The 27451-nt window shown below is 44.3% G+C and overlaps 1 protein-coding gene and 2 long non-coding RNA genes across 5 annotated transcripts in view; 2 read left to right on the top strand and 1 right to left on the bottom strand.

Moving 5' to 3' along the window:
* The window catches only part of LOC148129481 (uncharacterized), a 342063-nt gene that overhangs the window by 19666 nt on the left and 294946 nt on the right, over positions 1-27451 (top strand). The gene's annotated exons all lie outside the window — the stretch shown is intronic.
* On the top strand, positions 3101-8131 carry LOC148129482 (uncharacterized). Its single transcript, XR_015745334.1, has 2 exons — positions 3101-6529; positions 7344-8131. It is a non-coding gene; the product is annotated as an uncharacterized LOC148129482 (long non-coding RNA).
* On the bottom strand, positions 7583-26781 carry PRRC1 (proline rich coiled-coil 1). 3 transcript variants are annotated; one of them, XM_026686488.2, is made up of 10 exons: positions 26690-26781; positions 21232-21291; positions 20999-21125; positions 19972-20366; positions 18736-18890; positions 17240-17342; positions 15891-16054; positions 12855-12958; positions 10959-11061; positions 7583-9128 (listed from the first exon to the last, which is right to left on the bottom strand). In XM_026686488.2, exons 4-10 carry the CDS (start codon positions 20183-20185, stop codon positions 8919-8921), a joined length of 1053 nt encoding a protein of 350 aa, XP_026542273.2. In that variant the 5' UTR covers positions 20186-20366; positions 20999-21125; positions 21232-21291; positions 26690-26781; the 3' UTR covers positions 7583-8918. The 3 variants fall into 3 exon arrangements, with proteins under 3 accessions (XP_026542273.2, XP_087799555.1, XP_087799556.1); XM_087943429.1 differs by lacking the exon at positions 26690-26781 and adding an exon at positions 22315-23068; XM_087943430.1 differs by lacking the exon at positions 26690-26781 and having other exon boundaries at positions 19972-20346; positions 20975-21125; positions 21232-21286.

Raw genomic sequence — 27451 nt, forward strand, 5'->3', positions numbered from 1 at the left:
TATGTTTCAGAGGCTTCGTACTGCCTAGATGATAAGCTATTTGCGAAGTTCTCCAGGGTGATTTACATACACAGCTCTTGTTCCCACCCTGTTTGCAGTGCTTCCTGTGAAGGCCTTGGCAGTGAGTTACTCGTGTAATAATGGCACAATTTTTGGTGGCAGCTTGGTGGTGTGTGTGTGGGGGGGAGGGGCTCACTGTTTCTTCCAGTTCTTTTTTTTCAGAATCACCAAGAGAACCCTATCTGAAGCCGCGCCTGTTAAGTTGGCAAGTAATGTGATGCAGTGTGCTTGATCTGCTTGTGTAGAGCATATGAACCGGCTTTTCTTGTGCACAGTAATAATGCTAGTTGAAAGAGGAGTCCAGTTGAGTGACAGAAAAAAAATGCCTGTGGTTTGAAAGGAGAGAATCTGACCGTCCCATACAATCCTGCAGTGTAGCCAGTTCTTGTTTGGCTGAGAGACAAGTGCAATTGACGGTACCTGTGCAACTTTCCGTTCCTCTTAAGCTTATGGGGGGAGGGCTTGGGGGTACTGAAGCCTTTAGTTTTTTTCCAGGTGCATCTTAGGCTCTTTGACACAAGAGATCACAGCTCCCAGGAAACTTAACTGGCAAGTCAACTTCACATTTCTACCCAATTCCTGACAGCAGTAGAATGCTTTTTGTGTGTGTGTGGGGGGGGTGTCTTCCTATTCTATTTTCTTAACAGTTCGATTCAAGAACACACAACATTCAAAAAGCCAGCTCCTCCTGAGGCGGCACAGAAATCACTCCAGTAAGAATAGCCGCCTTAAAAACCCATTTTTTTCTCTCTCCTTATGTGATGGGATTACTGGGAGGAGCTGGGGGGGCACCCTTGGGTCTAGATTGCTTTTCACAGATCAGTAGAAGGAACCTCCTCCAGACATGACTCTCACACTGCAGTGGACAAAAATAAACAGGTGAACATATTTTTTCTTTTCCATGCTGCCCTGTTGCAAAGATAAGGAAACGGGAGGTGTTAACTGATCTCCCTTCTGCCTCTAGGTTAATCCAGCTTCATGCTGATCTGACTGAGGGCATTTTAGGCCGGTTCTGTAAGAATCCTCCTTTGGGAGTTGAATGAGTTGAGACCTGGTGTACTTAATGTCTCGGGTATCCTCATCAACAGGTACTCTTTAAAATGGACCTGTAACAATATTAAAGCCGGAGGCAGATGTTTTAAAATTACAAAAAGGTAATGAGACCGGCTTATTTGAAATAATCACCAGCCTCCTTGCAGTAAATGCAACAGGTGGTTGTCACTTGATTGCCCAAATGCCTAACATTCCTTTTAGCCATGGTAGTAATTGCCAGTCGACCGATTGAGCAGCCTCTCAGAGGGCGAAGGAGGAGGGTAGGGGGTTGTGCTGCAACCAGGTGTTTTTTTGCTAAGAATTTTCCAGGAACAAGTTGTTCAACATGTAGCTCAAAACACAACAGTTGACTTCATGCTAAAACTTGGATCCTGCCCAGGGCTGCTGTTCACAAGGTAATCTGTTATAAAATATTTGAAAACATCAGAGTAAATGTTGCCTATAACATCTAAAGTTGGAAGCCAACAGCCCAGTTCAAGGAAGGTAAAAAAAATGTTTTAGTTTTCTTAACAATGTTCATGTGCCAGGCACAAATCCAGTAAAATCTCTTACAAAGTGTGTTAGCAACAAAAACAAGTAACAACGAAATGCAACGGTGTTTGCTGTCTTTTGAGGGACATAATGTGGGTGGGGAGCCTCTTGGCCGACCTAGCGCTAGGCAGTGTAGGTGGCTGTGGGGAGGGAGGGTGTTTGCAATTCTGCTAAGACTCTTTCAGGTCGTGGCACGTGGTCAGAAGTGGAAGCAGAAAAAAACAAAAAGGTTTTTCTTTTCCTGAGAGAACAAAGTTGTGTTTTCTCAGGTTTTGCTTTTCACCTTGCTGCATTGCTCAAACCAAAAAAAAGCAAAAGGCATTGGTGGTTGGCACTCCTGGATTCCAGGATGGGGTTCAAGTCCCTGCGATGCCCTTGCTTTCCTTTAACCCAGATGCAGCCGGGTGTTTCTTGTTTTTTTGCCCTTTTCTGGCTGCGGAGCTAAGAGATTGGGGTACTGTGTACACTTTTTTTGGGGGGGGGATGTGAAGTACGAGGCTTACTTCAGTTCTGCTCACATGGGCTTTTCATTTTCATGAAGAACAGGAAAAAGCTAGAAGCCTTAACGCCAGAGTTTCCAGTTGCAACTTAACCCCAGCAAAAGAAGTACCTGTTGTTGGAATGGGATTGGCCTGCCTAATTCAAGCCTGGGAGGAGGAGATTTGGCAAAGTTTGCCATTTTGCCCCGTGGACATGAGCCTCATGCTTGGTCCAATAATGCCGGTCCATATGCAGAGAAATCGAATACATTATACAATACATTAGTATTTGATTAATCAGTTGGAAAGGGAAGAAATCGAAACAACTTTAAAACTTTGCTTTGCTTAGCTATCCTTTTGTTTTAATGCCAACTATTTATTATGAAGTGGATAGAAGGAGATACAGGTAGTAGCCTCAACTTACCATAGCAATTGAGCCCAAAATTTATGTTGCTAAGTGAGAAATCTGGAGTTTTGCCCCATTTTACAACTTTTCTTGCCACATCCGTTAAGTGAATCACTGCAGTTGTTAAATTAGTAACCTGGTTAAGTGAATTTGGGTTCCCTCTTGATTTTGCTTGTCAGGTCGCAAAAGGGAATCATGTGACACCCCCCCCCAGGACATTGCAATCATCATAAATGCGAGTCAGTTGCCGAGCATCTGAATTTTGATCACGTAACCATGGCGATGCTGCAATGGTCGTAAATGAGAACATGCATCAAAATCACCAAACAATCCAAACAGACTGTTTCTTTTAAATACCTTCTTCACTTTTTCTTTCTGAGGTTAAAGTAATCACAAATCCTTTTCAAATATTTTTTGGAAGTTTTTAAACTTTGCAATTCTAGGCAATCTTCTCCTTATTTTCAAATTTTGCTCTGATTTTTTTTTTCACTCTCCCTTCCCACTCACAGCCAAAAAGATTCCCCCCTCCGCTGTCACTTTAGGAAGGAGAGTAGAACAGTAGAACAAAGAAAAAAAAAACTTTCCCCTTTAGGGTATTCGCAGCTTGTGGCTCTCACAAGGAACAATATATCCTTAACAGCTTTCAAGGTTCCAAGTCACTTTCTCCTGTCTTGTCCCGGTTAAAAGCACCTTTCACTTTCTCCAGCTTTCTCGCACTTGCTTACCCGGCTGCAGCTTTCTTCGTGGCGGCCATTACTGACCGCCGTTCCTCCACCTCAGGAAAAGGGAGTTTAGCCGGCTGGGGAGGGGGTTTGCGGCACCCCCAAACCCCTTGCCGGATCCCCCCTGTCTTCAGCTGCCTCTACGGGGCAGCTATATCCCCCAGATCCAAATGGATCGGGGGAACCTTGGCGGCGAACGCAGCAGGGATCGCGCGGTCGCAAATCCCTGCCGCTGCTGAAGGCTAGCAAACCGGAAGAAATTATTTCTGATTAAATCATCTGGGTGGTGGTTTGGAAAAACTTTTTCTCTACACAATGGCATCACCTGTGGATGGATTGGAACTTATATATCAAAAATATGAAAGAGAAAAACAAGGAGGGGAAGATGGACTTGGCACTATTTTTCAATACTTAGAAATGGCGGTTTATATTTATGCGAAGCAGAATGAGGATGATGGGGACAAAGAAGAAGAAGAAGCCATCTTTGATGAAAAAAGGACTTTGATTGGAGACGGGAAAAAGGAAAAGAGGTCTTTAAGATCTGAAAAAACAGCCCAAAAAGAGAAGAATAAGGTGAAAAGGGGACATTATGTTAAGAAACAACAGAAAGGGGGAAAGCAGAATAAAAGGGAGGTGGAGAGACAAGGGGTTAAAGAGGACAAGGAGAAGAAGAAGCAAGGGAGAAAGGAAGGGATGAGAAGCTCTAATGGTGGGGAGCAGGATATTAAGAAGCAAAAGTTTTTCAGCGATAATGGATAGATCTTATTGTTAATGGGATTCTAGAAAGGTACATAAGATTGCATTTTTATATCTGTATTTAGAAGTAATTATAGAAAATTAGAAATAATATGTAGCTTAAAATGTGATAAAATATCTAACATAAATAAGTGAAATTTTTGTTAAGAAAAAGAGAGTACTGTAATGAAATATGATTCAAGATTGTGATGTAGGGGGTAATAATCGTGGAAAGCATAAGTGTTCCCACAAAGGCATAATATTCAATTGAAATGGATAAAATGTTTAAGATATAAATGATTGTTAAAATTAATGATTAGAACATGCTAGCAAAAAAATTTTGAAATGAGATTTGAAGTAGAAGAAGGAGGAACATTTCAATGAAATATTGAGCTATAATATGTGATGTGGGGGGGGGGATAATTATGGAAATAGGGCTCTCATAAAAGTATGTGATTTAATTGAAAAGTAATGAGTTAAACGTCTAAGATATGAATGAATATTAATATTAATGAATAGATTTGTATTATTTTTGATAATATAGTATAATTTTAGAATGTACCAGATAGAATCCCAATGTATGCTATGTATTTTATATTAGGTACTATAAATATAAGGGAAAAAGATAAAGGCATCATCTCCATATAGTGTACAGGATAAGTATTTCTTCTTTTTTTTAAAGAAGAAAAATAAATGATTGGCTGGAATAGAACAGACAAAGAATAATAAATATTAGGATATGAATTGAGAGGAAAAAATAATAAAATAAAATTGAGAAAATTTAAAGGAGAGGAGAAGTTATATAGAAAATTGAAAATGTTAATAAGATATGAAATGGTATGTGTCTGTACCAAGAGTTTTAACCCGGGACTAAGCAACTTTCAGAAAAGAGATTTTTTATGCTTTTATGTTTTGTGTTTATGTGTATTTATGTATTGTTTGTCTTGAAAATAAAACTTGTTTAAAAAAAAAAGAGAGAACATGCATCAGTCGCTTTTTTCAGTCCCTGTTGTAACTTTGAGCAGTCACTAAGTGACATAAAATAATGAAACTGCAGGAAAAATCAGTCAATGGAACAACTTTCCTCCCAAAGTTGTGGATGCTCCATCAAGTAAAGATAGGGAAAACTACTTGTCGGAATGATACACGGTCTTTTGCCTTGGGTTGGACTAGAAGACCTCTAAGGTCCCTTCCAGCTCTAGGGTTCCATGCAACAGGTTTGATACTAGGAAACCTGGATTGCAAGGGTGTTAACGTTTTAACACCATTATTTTCTAACAGTTTGGGAAAGGATTAGGATCCTTCCCCACGTAATTTCAGAAGGCTGTGAACATGTGTTCAGAAATATTGCTGCAGGTGGACTTTAGATGAAGCAATATTGCCCCATGAAAATTTTGGTTTTTGTGGGTCTTGGCAGGAGGCAAGAAAACCCGCCAGAATGGCCGAAGACGCCTATCAAGGTCTCGAGACTGAAATTTTTCCACCTCAAAAAGTGCAAGGATCCCACTATAAAGGTGCCGTCCAATCCGTGGCACAGGATGTTTGTAAAGGAAGAAAGTCTCAGGGATCAAAAAATACTTGGATTTACTTAAGTGACGATCCTGCCCACACGCACCCTCAAAAGTATATGTATTCGACAAAAGACATACAGGTAGTCCTGGATTTAACAGTTCATTTAGTGGCTGCTCAGTTAACAGCAGCGCTGGAAAAAAAGTGATGACCATTTTTCACACATATGACTATTGTAGCTTCCCCACAATCACATGACTTCCATTTGGATGCTTGACAACTGACTCATATTTATGACGGTTGTAGTGTCCCAAGGTCATGTGATCACAAATCAGGGAAGCCAGATTCACCAGCTAACCCAATTTGAGAACGGCGGTGAAACGTGGAGACTAAAATGGGGCAAAACTCACTTAACAAATTCCTCACTTTGCAACATAAGTGTTGGGCTTGCTTGTGGTCATAAGGTTTTGGCTACTATATTGAATTTTAAAGGTATGTTAAAAATTCTAAAAATAAACTAGCGTTTTCAGATAAGGCACCATTGTGTGTTTCTAATCCTTTGGTCAATGAAAGTCAGTGGCTGTGTTCACATGCTTTTATTAAACTTGGTGTTAACTCTTAGGTGGATTGAATTTTTCAGCGCAAGATTGAATAATTTGGGAGTGTGCCAGAGATGGGCTCCTTTAATAAGGTTAGGTGAGTTGTCTAAACCCAAGACTTAACAATTCTCAAAACACAAAGTTTCTCTGGTCCAATGCTTGTTTATGATTAATGAAGCCAAACAGATAGTCCTTGACTTACAACAGTTCGTTTAGTGACTGAAGTTACAATGGTACTGAAAAAAGTGACTTTGGACCCATTATCCACACTTATGATGATCCCCAAGCTCATATGTTCTACATTTGGATGCCTGACAACTGGCTCCTGTTAATGATGGTTGCAGTGTCCCAGGTCAATCAATCAGAATAGAGTTGGAAGGGACCTTGGAGGTCTTCTAGTCCAACCCCCTGCTCAAGCAGGAGACCCTATACCATGTCATTCAAATGGCTGTCCAGCCTCTTCTTAAAAGCCTCCAGTGATGGAGTAGCACCCACAACTTCTGGTGGCAAGCAGTTCCACTAGTTAATAGTCCTCATTGTTAGGAAGTTTCTCCTTAGCTTCAGGTTGTTTGTCTCCTTGGTGAGTTTCCATCCCTTGTTTCTCGTCTTACCTTCTGGTGCTTTGGAGAATAGGTCATTTGCATCCTTTTAAAGAGTCTTTGAGGCCACTTGGAGGTTTATCTTGTGTCCTCAGGGTCATGTGACCCAAGCAAAGTTAATGGGGAAGTCAGAGTCACTTAACCGTGTCACAAGATTTAACAACTGCAGTGATTCACTTAACAAAAGTGGCAAGAAAAATCAAGTTTCAAAAAAATTTGTGGACGATCACTTAAACATGAGCCAACAGTGTGCGGCAACAGCCAAAAAAGCTAATAACAATCCTTGGTTGCATAAACAGGCCTAGAATCAAAATCACATGAAGTATTAGCACCGCTTTATAAAGCCCTGGTAAGGCCACTCCTGGAAGGCTGCATTCAGTTTTGGTCCTCACGTTACAAAAAAAGGATGTTGAGACTTTGGAAAAAGTGCAAAGAAAAGCAACTAGGATGATTAAAGGTTGCAAGATTGGACTAGGGGTGACATGATAGCGGTCTTCCAGTATTTGAGGGGCTGCCACAAAGGGGGGGGTGGAGGGGGTCAAATCTCCAAAGCACCAAAAGGCAAGACAAACAATGGATGAAAACTAATCAAGAGAAATAACCTCATTTAAGAAGAAATTACGAAATTTCCTGACGGGACAATTAACCAGTAAAACAACTTGCCACCAGAAGTTGTGGGTGCTTCATCACTGGAGGTTTTTTAAGAAGAGACTAGGCAGCCACTGGTCTGAAATTGTATAGGCAGGGGGTTGGACTAGAAGACCTCTAAGGTCCCTTCCAGCTCTTATCCTGATCAGTTGAAAAAGAACGTTCTACAAATTCTATGGTAGGTGGATATGATTGCCAGGTTTTAGGATCTGCTAAAATGCTTTAAAGAGAAAAACAACAGTTTTACTGGAGCAGTATTGATTTAATTCTGATTTACATCAAAACAAGTTAACATTCTTGGGAAAATATTAAGAAACTGGCTAACCAGGTATTCTATATAAAATTGTATTTTGAAAGCCTCTAGAAAAAGAGAAAGGTTAAGCAATATAAATTGAGAAGCTTGTACTAAACGTTATCAAAATATTCTCTTCCTTAGAAGTTTATAAATATGAATTGACAGCATCCAAGTACAGAATAGGAGATAAGAGAATAAGAGACAGAAAAGGGATAAGAATTTGCATTTGTGAAAGTAGCGGTTACATTTAACTGCTAAACAAAATGCAATTTATTTGCTTGTGTTAATGGCGGCCCTGCACCATCCTTGCTACATGCAATATGGCTTGAGACTCAACGGACAATATCACGTAATGACTTCTATTAAACCTCTGATAAGATGGCTACGCAAATTTTGATTCTGAAATGTGATGGGAAGGCAATTCCCCTGAATAAATTTGTTGGAAGAAAATGCTGAAAAATGTTTTTAAAAAACCAATAAAATCTCTGGATTAAATTTGACTGAACAGTTCAATTGTTTCAAACCAGCGTTTTAAATTCCATAATTTGAACTGTATGTCTGAGCTGATCAGTTTCAAAGGCAGAGAAAGCCTTTCACGTAAAATGAACGATTTAAACTAGGGTCTCGTACAAAACTCACCTTGAAAAAAAATATATGGAAAAAAACCCTGAATTACAACTATTCCATAATGCCCTATTTTGGAAGATTTCTGCAAAAGAGCCCAAGAATGAGTTGTCACTGGATCTGGGTTAAACGTTTGCAAGATAATAGACAAATCTGGGATATTTTTCCCCCTCTGTTTTAAAATTCCATTTTGGTTGCCTCTGCCTCTCTCAACTCCCTAAGATGAAGACAAGACAGATAAAAAACTTAAAAAGGGGTGATTTCACCAGGCCAAGTATTCATCCCCATCATCCATTCTTACAAACATTCAAAACACCAAGAAACGAATTTTTCTGACTTTGGATTTCCAATTATTCCAAATGGAACTTCTCCAGCTCTAATGACAGACTAATATTAATCAGCAGCTTTACCGTTTTAACTTGAAATGTGCGCCCCCCTGAAGGTATTTTCATTAATGCAACCTTCTGCAACCTGGTGCCTTTCCAAAAACACTGATTTGCAACCCAGGAGGCTCCAGCCCAACGTACTAGGTGATAGCACCAGGATGAGAAGCTGTGAGTAAACAGTGTTTTCCCCTCCCTTCCCAACCCTGCAGTAAAAATGCTTGTTGCTTCCATGGATTCTTCTCGGGCTCGGAAAGGGATTTTCGATTTTCCTTTCAAATGGTCCTTTGGGGTAAACGCTGCTTATACATCCCTGCGATCGCTTTGGCTGCGCTATAGATCATCTGTTGGTGGGACATGCCCGTGAACGCCGCGTGCCAGTCAGGGCGGCTTACATGCGGCACATTCCTGGCAACCACCTCGCCCACCGTCACCAACAAACCCGACCACCGGAGGTTGTAGTCCTCAGGAGTCAAACTCTGCGCCTGCAAAACGAAGGGAGACGGGTGAGCGGAGAAGCAGGGCGAGGGCCACAGGCTTGGTTTCTCTGTGCCTTTTACTCTGCGGCGGTATTTGCGTGAGCCCGGGAATGAAGCAATGGATGGAAACTAACCAAGGAAAGAAGCAACCTAGAATGAAGGAGAAACTTCCTAACAGTGAGGACAAATAACCAGTGGAACTTGTGGCTGCTCCATCAGTGCACAATGGATTTTAACAAGATAGCCGTTAGTCTGGAATGGTCTAGGGCAGGGGTCGCCAACCTTTTGGACCTCAGGGACCACCAAACTCATAATTTTAAATCCCAGGGACCACTAATTGGTTCTGTGGGTGTGGCCTAATTTGTGGGTGTGGTTGGGTGGTCATGTGACTGGCTGGGCATGGCTTGTATGTAAATATTATAAATATATAAATATTGCATTTTTTATTTTAAAAAAAGCAACTTTTACCCCAAATCAGGCAAAGCAGGCAGATTGAGTTGCTCACAGAATCATTCAGTGATCGATCTATTTGCCATCGGCTAGCTCAGTCTCTCAAATTTGCTTGCCATGAGTCTGCACTGAATAATAGAACCTTCAGTCCTAATGGAGGTTCGGCTGTGTTTAAAAGCAGAGCCGAAGATCTAAAGAATAGCTAGAAAGCAAGAAATCCAACCATTTCCTGCTTCCTAGCTAATCTAAATCTCCCAGCACAGCAGAACAGATGATGGTCGGAAAAAGGAAAAATAGAAATTTAGCAGGCAGGTTTGCCGGGTAAGAAGTGAGTGGGCGGGGAGGGTCCCCGCGGGCTGCACAGCCTTATATTTCTGCGCAGCCTGGATTAATTGCTTTGGGTGGGTGCTCTGGGGGTGAGATTTCTCTGCGGCCCACCAAAATTTTCTCACAGCCCACCAGTTGGCGACCGCTGGTATAGGGTTTCTTCCTTGAGAGGCAGTTGGGCTAGAGGTCTCCTCTAACCCTGTTATTCTTATGCAAGAGTTGTCTGAGAGGAGGACATGAAACATGGCTGTTCTTTGTTGAATACAGAATAGAATAGAATATAGGATAATATAGAAATAGAGAATAGAATAGAATAGAATAGAATAGAATAGAATAGAATAGAATAGAATTATTTATTGGCCAAGTGTGATTGGACACACATGGAATTTGTCTCAGTGCAAATACTCTCAGTATACATAAAAGAAAAGAGACATTCATCAAGAGTCAAGAATAGTCATAGAGTACAATAAGCCATCAAACCATACTAGGAAACAATAACTGTTTCAAGCCACAATTGAACAAGCCACAACTGGCTGGGTCTTTCATAATATTAAATCATAGGTGACGGATGTACCACAGAGACTAAACCAGATTTGATAATGTGGGCAGACCTGCCTGCTTTAACATTTTATTCACTAAAAAGAACACAAACCAGAAGAGCAAAATCACATATTATAGGAGTCCGTTTTTTTTTTCTCTCCTTGATTTTATTCCCACGGATGCATTCCCCCCCCCCCCCAATTCTGAAAAAGACCGAATTAAGCCTCTTTAGAAAAACAGTCGCTTTTCTAAATTGCCTGCTTCAAAAACACACACACACACACAGTATATACACACATATACACACATACATATACGTTTTCTTAAGTTTTCACGGGTATTTATATGTATGGTATTCAGCTTTGTTCTGGTATTTTCTGAACAATATATATACATATATATACATACACATATATATATACATATATATATACACACACACACACACAGAGTTTTGAAATTTGTCATCCCTGCCTGGGGGATGGATGATCTCACCTTAGGGGGGCCATAAAGACTCACCTGTTGTATGTATTCCAGAGGTATCGGTGTGGCTTGAGTAAAGCTTTCCAGGTGAATCCCGTGGACTGGATCCTCCAGGATCAGGCAGCTAATATCAAACCACCTGTAAAGATTTATTTTTTTTGGGGGGGGGGGTACATTTTAGATTTTATTCCATCAATCAATCAGAATAGAGTTGGAAGGGACCTTGGAGGTCTTCTAGTCCAACCCGCTGCTCAAGCAGGAAACCCTACATGGTTTCAGACAATCCATCATACTGATGTCCACCCGGAGGCTAATTAGACCAGCTCTTCCCAATTTCCCCCAGTTCGGGACTCTGCCTGTTCATACAGGTAGTCCTTGATTTACAATAATCCATTTAGTGACGATGAAATTACAACGGCATTGCGGAAAAAACAACCATTTTTCACGCTTATGACCGTTGCAGCATCCCTGTGGTCATATGGTCAAAATTTGGACGCTTGGCATCTGGTTTCTATTTATGACGGCTGCAGTGTCCCGGAGTCACGCGATCCCCTTTTGCGACCTTCTGACAAGCAAAGTCAACGAGGGAAGCCAGATTCACTTAATGACCATGTTACTAACTTAATGGCAGTGATTCACTTAGTAACTGGCACAAGGAACATCGTAAAATGGGGCAAAACTGCCTTAGCATTCCTCAGAGGGGAACAAAAGCTATATTTATGGCTGACTGGAAACCCCTTATAGATTTTTTGCGTAGAATGGGGGGGAAATGCACATGATCAATCAAGGTTTTTTTGTTAATTAGAAAAAAAGACTTGATAATAGAAAAGAGTGAGCTTTCTTTTGCTATTGAGAGAATTTTATAATTGTACAATTATAATTGTTTGCTCCAAAGAAATTGGAAGCTTGTCTTCTTTCTGTGCTTTGGGTTTTTTTTCTTCCTTTTTCTTTTCTCACCTTTTGTTTGTGTTAAGTTTTTACCTTGATTGTAAAACTAGATAGATAGATAGATAGATAGATAGATAGATGATTAGATGAGTGGATGGATAGCAATAGCACTTATAGATAGATAGATGATAGATAGATAGATAGATAGATGATGGATGGATGGATGGATAGCTGATTAGATGAGTGGATGGATAGCAATAGCAATAGCACTTAGAGATAGATAGATGATAGATAGATAGATGATGGATGGATAGCTGATTAGATGAGTGGATGGATAGCAATAGCACAGACATAGATACATAGATGGATGGATGGATGGATGGATGGATGGATGGATGGATGGATAGATAGATAGATAGCTGATTAGATGGGTGGATGGATAGCAATAGCACTTAGAGATAAATAGATGATAGATAGATGATAGATAGATAGATAGATAGATAGATAGATAGATAGATAGATAGATAAAGAGAGAGAGAGAGAATAAATAAATAAACAAGAAGGGGAAGGGGAAACAGGAAGGGGGCTTTTTGTCTTGGAGGGAAGATGGGCTACTGAAAAAAGTGATTTATGAGCATTTTTCACACTCACAAGCATTGCAGCACCCCCAGGGTCACGTGATCAAAATTCAGGGCAACTAGTTCATATTTATGATGGTGGCAATGTCCTAGGCCATGTTGATCCCCTTTTGTGACCTTCTGATGAGCAAAGTCAATGGGAAAGCCAAATTCATTTAACGACAGTGTGACTAAGTTAACGGAGTTGCTAAGTGAGCAGCTTAACAACTGTGGTAAGAAAGGTCATAAACTGAGGCAAAACTCAACCAATGTCTCATTTAGCAACAGGCACTTTGGGCTCTCTATTGCGGTCGTAAGTCAGGACTACCTTTATAAGAAGGGGGAGGGGGACAGGAGAAGGGGGGGGGGATGGCAATTCTTTATCTAACTGCAAATTCCCATCTGCGTTTGAAGTACTTTGTCTTACTTGTCGGGGAGCAATTCTGCGATGAAACTCTCCACGGACACGGCTGGTTGCTTCTGGTGGATGACCCCAGTCCTGCGTAGGCTGTCCAGCCTCTCTTGACCCCCCTAAAAATCAAGGAAAGTACCAAAAGCATGAAACAACACAGGGCTGGCCACTTATTTCGGACCAACCACATCCACTAAACCAAAACAAGGCCCAGAATTGGAATAGAATAGAATAAATATTGGAAGGAATAGAATAGAATAGAATAGAATAGAATAGAATAGAATAGAATAGAATTCTTTATTGGCCAAGTGTGATTGCACACACAAGGAATTTGTTTTTGGTGCATACGCTCAGTGTACATAAAGAAAAAATAAAATATATTCACGAAGAAACGTAAGATACAACACTTAGTAATAGTAATGTTACTATAAGCAATCAAATCAGACATAGCTTACGAATACGCAATCAAAACATTCAAGGAAAACAAAAAATACCAAATTGAATCAAATAAAATAATACTAATAAAATAAATAAAATAAACAGGCATGATATTCCGCTCTGAAAAAAAAATCGGGGCCGGCCAAAAGAGACCCCCCACCGCGCGCCTGGGGAGCGCCCGCTGCTTTCCCTCGCCGGGGCCGGGCGGTGGCGTGTTGCACGGAGGCTGGTCTGTGGCTGGCCCAGCTCCCTTTTCCTACCGCTCAGCGGCCTCCGCTCGCACCGCCCGGGCTCCGCTCAGGTATCCGGCTGGGGCTGTCAGGAGTTGCTACCGCCGGCGCGGCTCCGCGCGGCTCCAGTCCCGCGTTGCCTCGGGAAGGGAAAGGCAAAACCAGGAGCCGCTGCTGCCGTTGCAAAGCGCCGCCGCGGCTCTTCCTTTTTGCCTTTCCCTTCCTGAGGCAACGTGGGACTGGAGCCACGCAGAGCCGCGCCAGCAACTCCTGACTCGGGGCCTCCGAGGGGAGGGGAAGGAGGAGAAGAAGGGGTGGGGGAAAGGAGGGGGCGATTCCCAAAAAAATCGGAATTCCGATTTTAATTGGAAGAATATCATGCCTGATAAAACATACTAGGAAAACAAATAAAAGACACCAAATCGAATCACAGCCCTGCATGCCACCCCCAAGAGCAAAACCGCCCTGCTGACCGCTGGGTTTATTTCCATTTGAGTAATTTGTACAATTTAAGCTTTAGGGAAGACTGGTGGGGCACTCAAAGATCAGCCAGAATGGATGTAGAGATTCTTAGTCATCCAGGTCATGGTTGTCCAAAAGGTGCTTTTTGAAGAGGCAACTTTTTCTTTTGAAGACATTTTGCTCCTCATCTAAGAAGCTTCTTCAGCTCTGACTGGATGGTGAAGAATGGAAGGATTTATAATCCTTGCAGACAGCTGGTCATTTGCATCCTTTTAGAGTTGTTGAGGCCACTTGGAGGTTTAGTTGTATCCTCAAATAAATCTGTGTCCTCAAATAAATGGGTCCTTCCACGCCCATTTGCACTACTCGAGTGACTCTGAGGACACAGATGAACCTCCAAGTGGCCTCAATGACTCACTAAAAGAATGCAAATGACCAGCTGCCTGCAAGGAGTATAAATCCTTCCATGTTTTTTTCTTCAAAGAAAAACAATAAAGCCCAGTTGCCTCTTGAAAAAAGCACGTTTGGGATAGCCAGAACGGAATTGTATATCTAAACTGTCTATTTTACTTCTCCTTTATCCAAAGCCTAGGACAAACAGACAATTTTTATCTGATTTTGTTCTTTTTCAAATGCTGAACCTTCCATAATTCAGTGGGTAGCAAAATCTTGCAGAGTGTCAATGAAAATGATTGCCAATTACAATCTAATTCATGTATCATCCATTCTAATGTTTTTATTGAATTTGGTATACTGTAATTGTGTTGCACTTTGCAGTTTTTGGTGGTATTAAATATTTCAGGCCTTTGGCTGTACTATGATTATATTGGTTTGGTGTAAGCCAATCAGATGTTCAGGATTGAAATTGGCATTTTCATCCACCTATCGAGTCCTTCCCAGGGACCTGGAAGAAGCAATATTATCATCTGTTCACAACAATGTGAACTGGTTCATTAACCAGTGTTGGCCTTCATAGGCATCAAATTCTTTTCAAGAACCGCAGAATCTAAAAGTTAAGGGTGTGATATATGTGCAAATCCCTGCACCGATTATAATTCTATGATGTTATACAGTAAACCTTTTTATTATTAGTGATAATTATATTTCCACTAGAGAAACCTAGTGGCTGTGATTTATAAACCAAGATTTACGGCTAAGGGCAGCGAATAAGCTATTTGTGACCAATTCAGTAAGCCACAATAAAACCTCATGGCTTAATACCACGTGCAAATCAACCCTATGGGTTATTTGATATTTTTTCCCAACAGAACTCAAATGATTCTCTGGCTGAGTTTCCACAGTACGTTCAGCTAGGCTCAAAATTTGATTCAGCATCCGTGGGAATCAAAGTAGCTTTGTCATGGCTTAATATGTGAACCACTCCTTCCCATTAAGACCTTATCTGGTTTATTCGTTGGCTCTCTGGATATTCAGTAAAAAAAATGACATTTGCCTTTTCCTAAACCGGGTTGAGAATTCAGCATGTTGTGTATACCTGATTCTTGAAGTGCCAACATGCTTATGATTTATGATGTTTATGAATTATGATGCTTATGAGTTATGATGAACGTATTTTATGATGACTATGATTTTCATTTATATCTTTTATATACACTGAGAGCTTATGCCGTGAAGTCCAATCACATTTGGCCAATAAAGAATATTCTATTCTATTCTATTCCTTCCAATATCTATCCTACTCTACTTCTATTCTTATTTCTACTCTACCCTTATTCTACTGTATTCTATTTTTATTTCTACTCTATTGTTATTCTACTGTTATTCTATTCTATTCTTTCCAATATCTATTCTATTCTGTTCTGTTCTATTCTATTCTTATTTCTATTCTATTCTTATTTCTATTCTATTCTGCTCTATTCTGCAAATCTTTGGAAATTCAACACTTTCCCAAATCACTCACTTTCAATCCAGCTGCGTAGCCAACAGGCTGGGGGGCTATGTTGGAGTGGCCGTCCTCCCCTGTTACGGTAGCCATACCAAAAACATCCTGGAAAGCTTGTCTCACTGCAGCGACCTTGACCTCTTTCAGTGAGGTGACCACGATGTCCAACTCTCCTCCTGATTCTAGAAAGCAGAAACACCCAAAATTACCTTTGTGCCGAAGACGAGGCCAAAACAAGCTGGCCACACCGTAACTTAAGACGAAAGCTTTTATCACAAAACACACTTGAAACTCTTGCCAACAAAGACTCCGTAGAGTCAAAGCTATGGTTTTCCCAGGAATAATGGATGGCTTTGGGTGTCGGACCAGAAAGAAGGCTGAGTGCCAAAAATTGATGCTTCTGAATTGTGCTGCTGGAGAAGACCTTAAACCAAGGGTCTCCAACCTTGGCTACTTTAAAATTTATGGACTTCAACTCCCAGAATTTCTCACCCAGTCATGCTGGCTGGAGAATTCTGGGAGTTGAAATCCACAAGTCTTAAAGTTACCAAGTTTGCTGTCTGGGGAATTCTGCGAGTTGAAGTCCAGAAGTCTCAAAGTTGCCTGTGTCAGGGCTCTGACAATCCACCCCCATTCAAATCGTAAGTCTCTAGCCACATCTCTCAGAGTAAAAAGAAATGATTTATTAGGAGTGACCATGCCGGCGTTACCCGGGTGCAGCCGACTCTAAGACACATTTCCCCCTTGACCCTGGTCTTCCCCCCACCCCCTGGATGTATATTCTCCAATGGGACACATCCATAGTCAAGAGTCATCAATCATGCTCTCCAGTAATAATCTTGCATGCCAAAAGCTTCGGCTGCCTAGCAATTATCTGAAGCATTTAAGGAATGCACTACTTTTCCCACTCCCTTTCTGCTGGCAACTAAAAAGACCAAAAAAGTATTTTTTTAGTTGACAGCCAGGCTTGCTGGCTCGGGAATTCTGGGAGTTGAAGTCCAGAAGTCTTAAGTTGTTGGCTGCAACCAGCAACCTTTAGTAAAAGAACCTATCACTTCACCTAAATCCGGGGTCCCAACCCCGGTCCATGGACCAGCACAGGCCTGCGACATGCCAGAAACTGGTCCATACAACAAGCGAAGCCCCATCCGAGGGATGCAGGCAGCATGTGAAACCACGCCCCTCCGATCCACGCAAAAACCTCTCTCCATGGAACCGGTCCCTGTTGCCCAAAACATTGGAAGCCACTGACCTAAACGTAGTCGAAGGTCTTTCTTTCCTAAGTGACTTGATTGAGGCAGCACTGACAGTTAAGAGCAGGCAAAGTCCTGGTTCAGAATAACACAATAAGTTGCAGCTTCCCTTACTGATATAGGGGGCCATGCCAGGATCCAGCGTTGTGATCATCGTCTCCACCGAGTGTTTGGTTTTATCCAGCACTGACTTCACCATAGGATTGCCAGCCACGCCCTGGGGGAACAAAGGTGGAAGTCATCAAACTTAGCTTGCCTGTCAGGCTAACAAAGGGCCCCAACAGTGGCTTCGTTTCTCCTTTGCTAGCTTTCTAGATGGTTACTTTGGGGAAGAAATCGGATATTTGGCATCTCCTGAAATCAGTAGCATCAGGACAGATCGGTTAGGCCAGTGTTTCCCAATCCTGCCAACTTAAGCACTGTGCAATCCTGAAAATTCCAACCCCCAGTACAGGTAGTCCTCGACTTGACCACAATGGAGGCCAACATTTCTGTTGTTAAGTGAGACAATGAGTTTTGCCCTATTTTGCGACCTTTCTTGCCTCTGTTGTTAAGCCAATCCCTGCAGTGGATAAGTTAGTAACCCCGTTGTTAAGTGAATCTGGCTTCCCCACTGACTTTGCTTGGCAGAAGGCCGCAAAAGGGGATCACATGACCGTCGTAAATATGAACTAGTTTATTTTATTGTCGTTGCGCCTCATACAACAAAGTTAAATACCATTTTCAGTGTACATTATGACTATGAAAATAAACACAAACACAACACCTTCGCATGCTATACATTGAATTGAAAACCCCTGATATTGTTGTGGGGAAGAACGGGGACCAGTCTGGGAGTCTGGGGAGGACTCGAACGAGGGTCCTCCATCCGATGTAGGGATGGAGCCAGGAGCATCTAGGAGTGGAGTGCTGCCTCCAGAGTCTGGCACCAGCGAGGTAGAGGAACCGGGGGAGCCTGTTCCCAGTGCATCTGTGCGCAGAGCTGCCAGAAGGCAAGATCAGGTGAGAAAAAAGGGGCGACTTGGGAGTAAGGCTGGGAGGTGATTGCCCCTCCCATACGGTATAAAGAAGAGGCAAAGGTAGAGAAACCTTTGCAGGAAGCAAAGTCGTTCGGATTCAACCTTGAAGCTCTGTGTGGACTTTGGTTTTTTACAGTTCATTTGGCACTTTAGTTGTTGGCTGCAACTCAAAGGAGAGAAAGGTGGGTGCTTATCTCAAGGAACTGTTTGGGACTCATTACCGGATGGGAATGAACATAATTCCCAGCACTGAAATAAAAGAGTTGTTTTAACTAAGCGTGTGCTTAATTATGGTCACAGGAAGCCTTGGTCAGAACAGATATTGCATTCATATTGCACTAGACAGTAGAATTCAACAGAGCTCCTGCCCTGGGATAGAAGCTGTTTTTCAGCCTATTTGTCCTTGTTTTTATTATTGTCCTGTAATAAAAACAGTGGCCAGGTGTTTGAGTTTTGATCATGTGACCATGGGGGATGCTACAAAGGTAAATGTCCTCATGCAGCCCGATTCCCCTCCCCTCCAGCCGGGCTGCCAAGCCGCAACGGCCGGGGACTGCTACATTACGTGGTCGCTAGAAAAGTACAGCTTACTTTTATGAAGCCCCAGAGTCCTCCCGCAGATGCCTCATTGTACACCCCAATGCTTTGGGGGTCTCCATGATCCTCTGGGAAAGTGATGGAAGAGCCGCTTGCTGAGGGGGAGGCAGGCAGAGGGACCGGCTGCGACAGAGGGCTTGCCAAGGCACCTGAAAAATCAGAATACGTGCATATAAGGACTGCAGCCACGACATCCATCGTCTGCAGAGATTCTCCGTCATCCAGGTTGTCCCAAAGGTGCTTTTCAGGAGGCCACTGGACTTTGTGGGGTTTTTTTCTTAGAAGACGTTTTGCTTCTCCTCTCTTTTGGACGGGTTTGACACCCCTGTCCTAGAATAAAATAATAAATAACAGATAAAATCCTTTCAACAGTTCCAAGAAGGCTCCACATCCATTTGCACCACTCAGGTGACCCTGAAGACACAGACAAAACCCCCAAGTGGCCTCAATGACCATCTAAAAGAATGCAAATGACCAGCAGTCTGCAAGGAGTGTAAATCCTTCCCTTCCCCTCCATCCAATCAGAGCTGAAGAAGCTTCTGGGATGCGAAGAGAAACATCTTCAAAAGAACAAACAAAGAAAGTCCAGTTGCCTCCTGAAAAGGCCCCTTGGGGACAACCATCACCTGAATGATGGAGAATCTCTATAGATTTTTAACTATACAATTTGGGTTGGACATCCTTGGAATGGTGTGGGGGGAGGAATGGATTTCCAGAGGAAAAAAATGCAGACTACAGGAACCAGGAGCACCACTCAGGTGACCTTGATAAACCTCCAAGTGGCCTCAGCGGGTCTCTAAAAGGGTGCAAATGACCAAGCTGCCTGCAAGGAGTATAAATCCTTCTATTCTCCATCATCCATTCAGAGCTGAAGAAGCTTCTTGGATGAGAAGCAAAATGTCTTCAAAAGATGTTTATCTGAGGACACAGATAAACTTCCAAGTGGCCTCAGCGACCCTCTAAAAAGGATGCAAATGACCAGCTTTGTCTTCAAGGAATATAAATCCTTCCATTCCCCACCATCCAGTCAGAGCTGAAGACGCTTCTCGGATGAGAAGGGAAACCTCTTCAAACAAAAAACCAAGAAAGTCCAGTGGCCTCCTGAAAAAAGCACCTTTGGGTCACGACATCCAATGGTTTGAGACAGGTGTTTAGAACCCAGAAGCTCAAAGAAGGCCCTCCTTCTCTTTACACCGTCTCTGGAAGCAAGGAAGGGCTTTCTCGGCATACCTGTGACAGGCGGAGCCGTGTAGGAGGGCATCAGTGGGGTCTGGGGTGCTCGTCCCGCGTGGCCTTTTGTGATGTCATAGCTGGAAGTCATGGAAAAGCCCGAGATTGGAGGCCCAGTGGGAGGCACGGAAAACTCCTGGGACCCGGGAGCAACTCGCGGTGGCGGCACAACTGCGGGAAACTGAGTCATGGGGTTACCAAAAGTGGAGGTCATCGGAGCAGCGACGGAGGGCAGGCTGGCGGTCCCAGGAGGGGGGCTTGTGCAAATGGCTGCAGGAGGCAAAAGAGAAGCGGGGGGTGCAGGAGGAAGGGGGGAGACCAGGGGGGGTGCGGTGGGGGAGAAGGCGGGAGAGGGAAAAGAGGAAGTAGGGGGTCCTTTGGAAGAAGGAGAGGGGCTGCCGGCAGGGGAAGAGGGGGAAAAACAACAACGAAGAAAGGGTATTAAAATCGGTCCCTGGAGACCCTTCTTTGAAGGAGTATAGAAATGTGAAATAGAAGTTAATCTTCGGGTTATGACCACCATTTATGTCGCTAAGTGAAACATTTGTTAAGTGAGTCTTGCCCCCCACTTTACAACCTTTCTTGCCACAGTTATTAAGTGCATCACTGCAGTTGTTAAGTTAGTAGCCTGATTGTTAAAGTGAACCTGGCTTCCCCGTTGACTTTGTTTGTCAGAACAGAACAGAACAACGAGAGTTGGAAGGGACCTTAGAGGTCATCTAGTCCAACCCCCCCCCGCCCAAGCAGGAGACCCTACACCGTTTCTGACCGATGGCAGTCCGGACTCTTCTTGAAGGCCTCCAGGGATGAAGCTCCCACAACTTCTGAGGGCAAGCCGAATGGGATTGGCCATGGATGGTGAAATTAATGGCCTTGCTGAAAGAAAAGACCCTATCTAGGGTGGGAAAGCGATCGCCCACAATTGTTCAACCACCGCCCCACTCCACACGCTTTGGCTTTGCAGGGACACCGGGAAGCTTCTGGGTGCAACCATGAAGAAGGCGGGACACGGCCGGAGAAGGGATACCTCGTGAGGCTGGGGGTGCAGGAGGAGAGGCAGCCCAGGTGGCAGTGGGTGGGGGGGTCGTGGGGGGTGTTGTCTCTATCCCACTCTCTTCCATCATTCTTCTTCTTCTTTTTTCAGTGACACAATCCTGAGGTGGGGGGGGGAAAGGAAAACCGTAGTCAGGATAAGAGGAAACCCGGAATCCAGCAAGGATCACAAAGGACGACCTGGACGTAAGCGAAAGGACCACTCACCTGCCTCGCTGCTGGTTCTTCTGCTCACAGGACACCTTCCATGGTGCTTCAAAATTTGTCCTGGAAGGGAGGAAAAGTGGGATAGCAATTATCCTCTTTTAACGACCCCATAATCCAGTGGTGGCTAACCTTTTGGGGCTCCTGTGCCAAAAATAGTGCGCGCGCTTGCATGCCACCCAGAAGGCAATGCACACACACCCCACGCCCCCTATGCATGCGGGCGCAATCCCACCCCCACCCATCCCCGCCGCCCCCTTACCTGCACTGCACTTCACACCTGATTTTCAGCCGGTTTGGGGCCTTTCTCGGCCTCCCAAAGGCTTGAGGAAGGCTTCTTTTCTTTGTAGGCCGAAAACTAGCCCTGTTTTGTCACTTCCTGTTTTTCCGAAAATACCGGAAGTGACAAAACGGGCTAGTTTTTCGCCTGCAAAGCCTGCAGAAGCCTTCCTGAAGCCTTTGGGGAGGCCGAAAAGGCCCCAAACTGGCTGAAAATCAGCTGTCAGACACGCACATGCACAGCGAGGAAAGTTTGCCTGCAGCTCGCGTGCCGGCACAGATGGCTCTGCGTGCCACCTATGGCACACGTGCTATAGGTTTGCCATCATGGCCCTTATCCCTTGCGGGGTGGAGTCTGGGCAACTGAATGGAGGAGCTGAGTGTTTACTGGCCGGATGCCCTTCCTGTTGCCAATGCGGAGTTTTGTTCAGCAGATACATTCTCAACGTGTCCAGAGAGAGAGAAATATCTGCCTCTACCTGGGATCAAACAAGCCTCCTGATTGTGAGGCGGAAGCTCTACCTCTAGGCCACCGCACCACTCAAAGAGAAGGACAGTAATGCAAAGAAGAAGAAAGGAACAACAGGAGACAGGCTGGATTTACACAACATGAACAGCTCAGGAATAATGTTCTGGGTTTGCACAAGACAGGTGAAAATTAAAATAAAATTAGTTGGTTTGGGATCCCAAGGAAAGCCACCCCTCAAAACTAACTGAGGTGAAGATCAGCCGAGCTGAGAAGGACCCGTGGAATGCAGTTACAGTCCTCGAATTACAACCACAATTGAGACCAAAATTTCCACTTACTGTTAAGTGAATCACGTTGTTGATCATGCTGTGGGTTCATTGGCAGCCTGTGCAGATGGCAGTGGAATCCGACAGTGGGGAAGAATGGGGACCAGTCTGGGAGTCTGGGGAGGCCTTGGACGAGAGTCCTGTGTCTGATGCAGAGATGGGGCCAGGACCATCTGGGAGTGGGGTGCTGCCTCTGGAGTCTGGCAGCAGCGAGGCAGAGGACCAAGGGGTGCCTGTTCCCAGTACACGTGTGCGCAGAGCTGCTAGAAGGCGAGAGCAGCTGAGACAAAAGGGGCAACTCGGAAATAAGGCTGGGAGGTGATTGCCCTCCCATAAGGAATAAAGGACAGGCAAAGGTAGAGAAACCTTTGCAGGAAGCAAAGTCGTTCATGCTGTTCAGATTAATCCTTGAAGCTCTGTGTGGATTTTGTACTTAGGTTGGTTTTTTACAGTTAATTTGGCGCTTTAGTTGTTGGCAGCAATTCAAAGGAGAGAAAGGTGGGTGCTTATCTCGAGAGACTGTTTGGTACTCATTACTGGCTGGGAATGAACATAATTCCCAGCACTGAAATAAAACAAGAGTTGTTTTAACTAAGCATGTGCTTAATTATGGTCTCAGGAAGCCTTGGTCAGAAAGATTGAATCTGGCTTTATGTGGACTTTGCTTCTTGGAAACTGCTGGAGAAGGCTACGAATGGTGATCACGTAATTTTGGGATGCTGCAAGAATTAAAAGTCCATGCCAGTTGCCAAGGACCCAAATTTTAATCACGTTAATCATGGGGACACTGCAACAGTTGTAAGTGTGAAAAACAGTCATGTGACTCTTTTCAGTGCTGTTGAAGCTTTGAATGGTCACTAAATGATTGCTAATCACCTGTACCTAAGGAGCCCTGGGACAATACAGGCAGTTCTTGACTTACAATAGTTCGTTTAGTGACCATTCAAAGTTATAACAGCACTGAAAAAAGGGACTTATGACCGTTTTTCACAACCATTGCAGCATCCCCATTGAGACGTGATTTACATTCAAATACATGACAACTGACTCGTATTTATGACCATTTTACGTGTCCCATGGGTCACATGATCCTCTTTTGCGACTTTCTGCCAAGCAAAGTCAATGGGGAAGCCAGATTCACTTCACAACCTTCACAATGGCAGCGATTCACTTAACAACTGTGGCAAGAAAAATGGTCGTAAAATGGGGCAAAACTGATTTATCAAATGGCTCACTCAACCAGAAAAAATTTGAGCTCAAAATTGTGGTTGTATGTTGAGAACTGCCTGTATTGCAGGCTAACTCTGCCCACTGCCAGCCGTTCTATCCTGACCGGCCCAAGGCAGACTCAGCCTTCCGTCCTTCCGAGGTCGGTAAAATGAGGACCCAGATTGTTGGGGTCCAGAGGCTAACTCTGTACACCGCTTAGAGACACTGTGAAGCAGGATATAAGTCTAAGTGTTCTTTCCTTCCTTCCTTCCTTCCTTCCTTCCTTCCTTCCTTCCTTCCTTCCTTGTGGTTAGACTGCAACATTGCAGGCTAACTCTGCCCACTGCCAGGAGTTCGATCCTAACCGGCTGAAGATCGACTCAGACTTTCGTCCTTCTGAGGTCGGTAAAATGAGGATCCAGACTGTTGAGAGCAAGATGCTGTCTCTGTAAAATGCTTAGAGAAGGCTGTAAAGCACTGTGAAGTGGTATATAAGTCTAAGTGCTATTGCTATTGCTATACTACGATTGGAACTTCTTGATTAAATTTTAATCCCATGTTTATTATTTTTAATCAATTGTTCAAGGCAGCAAATATACCCAATAATCTTTCCTTCTCCTATTTTCCCTACAACAACCTGGTGAGGTGAGCCCAGAGAGAGTGACTGAACCAAACTCATGTTTTTGGCTTGTAGCTGCAGCCTGAAGCAGGACTAGAACTCAAGTCTCCCAGTTTTTAGCTTTAACCACTAGACCTGATGGTGGGACAACTAAAATAACCCCCCCCCCATCCTCACTGGATGCCCAAAATCTTATTTCATTCTTCAACACAATGACTAAATTAATAGACCAGCAAAATACTGTGGACATAATATATTTAGATTTCAGCAAAGCATTCGACAAAGTAGACCACAACCTACTTCTTAGTAAGCTAGAAAAAAGTGGGATAGATAGCACCACCACTAGATGGACTCGCAACTGGCTGGCAAACCGTAGTCCTCAACAAGTAGTCCTTAATGGGTCTAAGTCTACATGGAGGGAAGTAAGCAGTGGGGTGCCACAAGGTTCCATCTTAGGCCCAGGACTCTTCAATATCTTCATTAACGACAGGTGAGGAAATAGAAGGGGAACTTACCAAATTTGCAGATGATACTAAGCTGGCAGGAAGAGCTAACACCCAAGAAGATAGGCTCATGATAGACTAGAACACTGGGCCCTATCTAACAAAATGAAATTCAATGTAGAGAAAAGTAAAGTCCTACACTTAGGCAAGAAAAACCAAAAGGACACATATAGACTGGGTGAAACCAGGCTCAATAGCAGTAACTGTGAGAGGGATCTTGGAGTCTTAGTGGACAACCAGCTAAATATGAGCCAGCAGCGTGCAGCAGCAGCCAAAAAAGCTAATGCAATCCTAAGTTGTATTAACAGAGGGATACAATCAAGATCAAGGGAAGTACTAATACCACTCTATAAAGCCTTAGAGTCCTGCATCCAGTTTTGCTCACCACATTATAAAAAAGAGGTTGAGACTCTAGAAAAAGTTCAGAGAAGAGCAACCAGGATGATGAGGGACTGGAGGCTAAAACATACAACTGGGCTTGGCTAGTCTAGGGAAGAGAAGGACCAGGGGAGACATGATAGCGGTCTTCCAATGTTTGAGAGACTGCCCCAGAGAGGAGGAGAGAGTCAAGCTATTTTCCAAGGCACCGGAAGGCCAGACAAGGAATAATGGATGGAAACTGAACAAGGAGAGATTCAACCTGGAAATAAGGAGAAACTTTCTGACAGTGAGAACAATCAACCAATGGAACAGCTTGCCCTCGGAAGCTGTGGGAGCGCCATCACTTGAGACTTTCAAGAAGAGATTGGACTGCCTTTTGTCAGAAATGGTGTAGGATCTCTCGCTTGGGCGGGGGGTTGGACTAGATGACCTACAAGGTCCCTTCCAACTCTGATTATGTTATCTGTTAAATAATTCCTGAACTTCTGGCAAATAGTGAAATTATTTCACCCATTCCCCTTTAGCCTGTCAGCATCGCCAACAGCCCTGTGAGGTGGGCCAGTGAAGACCAGCTGGGGCCGTGGAGGCTGACCATGGAGGCTGACATGCGCACTGCTTTTATTCATTTCAGTACCTATTTCCCGTTTAGCGAGAGCTTGAGACGGCTATGGAACACATTTACTGGTTATTTACTGAAATTTCCCCAACAGTTAACCCGTGGAACTGTTTGCCACCAGAAGTCATGGGTGCTTCATCACTGGAAGTTATGAAGAGGAGACTGGACAGCCAATTGTCCCGAATGATATAGGGTCTCTTGCTTGAGAAGGGGGTTGGAATAGATGACCTCCAAGGTCCCTTCCAGCTCTGGTGTTCTGTTATAACTCTATTATAACCTGATTGTGTGTGTGTGTGTGTGTGTGTGTGTGTGTGTGAGTGAATCAGGCCAAAAGGGGGGGAAACCCGGTGAAAAAAAGGAGAAAGAAAAAGCAAACGTTGGGAGGAATCAGTCCGAAAGAAAGGAAAGCAAAAGAAGAGAGGAAAAAAACAAAACTTGGCAAGTTTAAGACTCATGGACTTCAACTCCCAGAATTCCTGAGCTAACATGACTGGAGTTGGAATTCTGGGAGTTAAGAGTCCGCAAGTATTAAAGCAGTCAAGTTTGAAGACCCCTACCATAGAAAGATACAAGGCCGCCCAAGAGAACTACGACTCCCGACATGCCACGGGGGGAAGAGAGGTTGGGGGGGGTCGCTGGCTGGCAGGCAGGCTGGCTGGCCTGGGAGGCATTTGCCACCGTTTGCGCACGCGCCGCCCGGCATTGCCACGTCTCGGCGATTCGCTCTGTTGCGCCGCCGCCGCCGCCCGGCGTGTACGTGCCTCCCCCTCCCCCACCCACTCCGAGCCCCCCGCCGCCCGCCCCCCCCCCACCACGGCGCTGAGGCCCCGGCGCGCGCTCCTGTGCCAGGCGCGGGCACGAGGGGGGGCGTGAGGCGATAAGCCTCCGTGAGGGGATTGTGTGTGGGGGGAGGGGGAGCGGCCGCGCGCCTCCCTCCCTCCCTCCCCCTCCCCCAAAGTTAAAAGCCCTCAACCATAATAATCACTCATACTGTGTCCTCCCCACTCAGCGACGACCCCTCCCCTCCCCCGTGAAAGGAAAGCCCCCGTGCGGCCTCACCTCAGCCTCCCGCTCGGCGCCCGGTGCAAAATGGAGGGGCGGGCTCGGCCAGGGCCGCCTCCGCCGGCTGCCACGTTCGCTCGCCCAGCCACGAGGAGGAGGAGCCACCGCGGCCACAAGCAGGGAGGGAGGGAGGCCGAGGCGCCGCCCCGCCTCCCTTTGGTGCCTTCCCACGTTTAGAGAGAGACGCGCGTCAGCGGGCAGGGGGTAGGGTTGTGTAGTCCTCGATGTACGACCACGATGGAGCCCCCCCCCCAAGATATCATTTTGCTAAGATAATATGTTTAAGTGAGTTTTGTCCCGTTTGAACGACCTTTCTTGCCCAGTCGTTAAGGGAATTGCTGCCATTGATGTTAGGAATGTGGTCCTTAAGCGGATCTGGCTTCCCCCTTTGATTTTGCTTGTCAGGTCATAAAAGGGGATCGCCTGATTCCCCCCCAAGAGACTGCAACGGTCATAAATATGAACCAGTTGCCCAGCGTCTGAATTTTGATCACGTGACCAAGGGGATGCGGCAACAGTTGTAAAGTGTAAAAAACAGCCATAAGTCCTGTTTTTCAGTGCTGTTATGACTTTAAATGGTCATTAAATGAATTTCATATTTATGACGGTTACTGTGTTTGAAGATTATATGATCCCCTTTTGCAATTTGACAAGCAAAGTCAATGGGGAAGCTTTAACAAGTGGGCTACTAACATAACAGCTGCAATGATTCACTTAAATACGATAAGTAGTGCAAAACAACAACTGTCTCACTAAGTG

The sequence above is a fragment of the Notechis scutatus genome, chromosome 14 (genome assembly GCF_049901735.1).
Source record: "Notechis scutatus isolate UNSWTSFEM ecotype Mainland chromosome 14, rNotScu1.2, whole genome shotgun sequence".
NCBI classification, from domain to species: domain Eukaryota; kingdom Metazoa; phylum Chordata; class Lepidosauria; order Squamata; family Elapidae; genus Notechis; species Notechis scutatus.

Coding starts and splice junctions, on each gene's coding strand:
- PRRC1 (XM_087943430.1), bottom strand. CDS start 21,095: ATGATGGAAGAGAGTGGGATAGAGACAACACCCCCCACGACCCCCCCA. Junction 17,343..18,735: donor GACTCTGGGGCTTCATAAAA/GTAAGCTGTACT, acceptor TTGTTCCCCCAG/GGCGTGGCTGGCAATCCTAT. Junction 11,062..12,854: donor GCAGAATTGCTCCCCGACAA/GTAAGACAAAGT, acceptor AAATCTTTACAG/GTGGTTTGATATTAGCTGCC.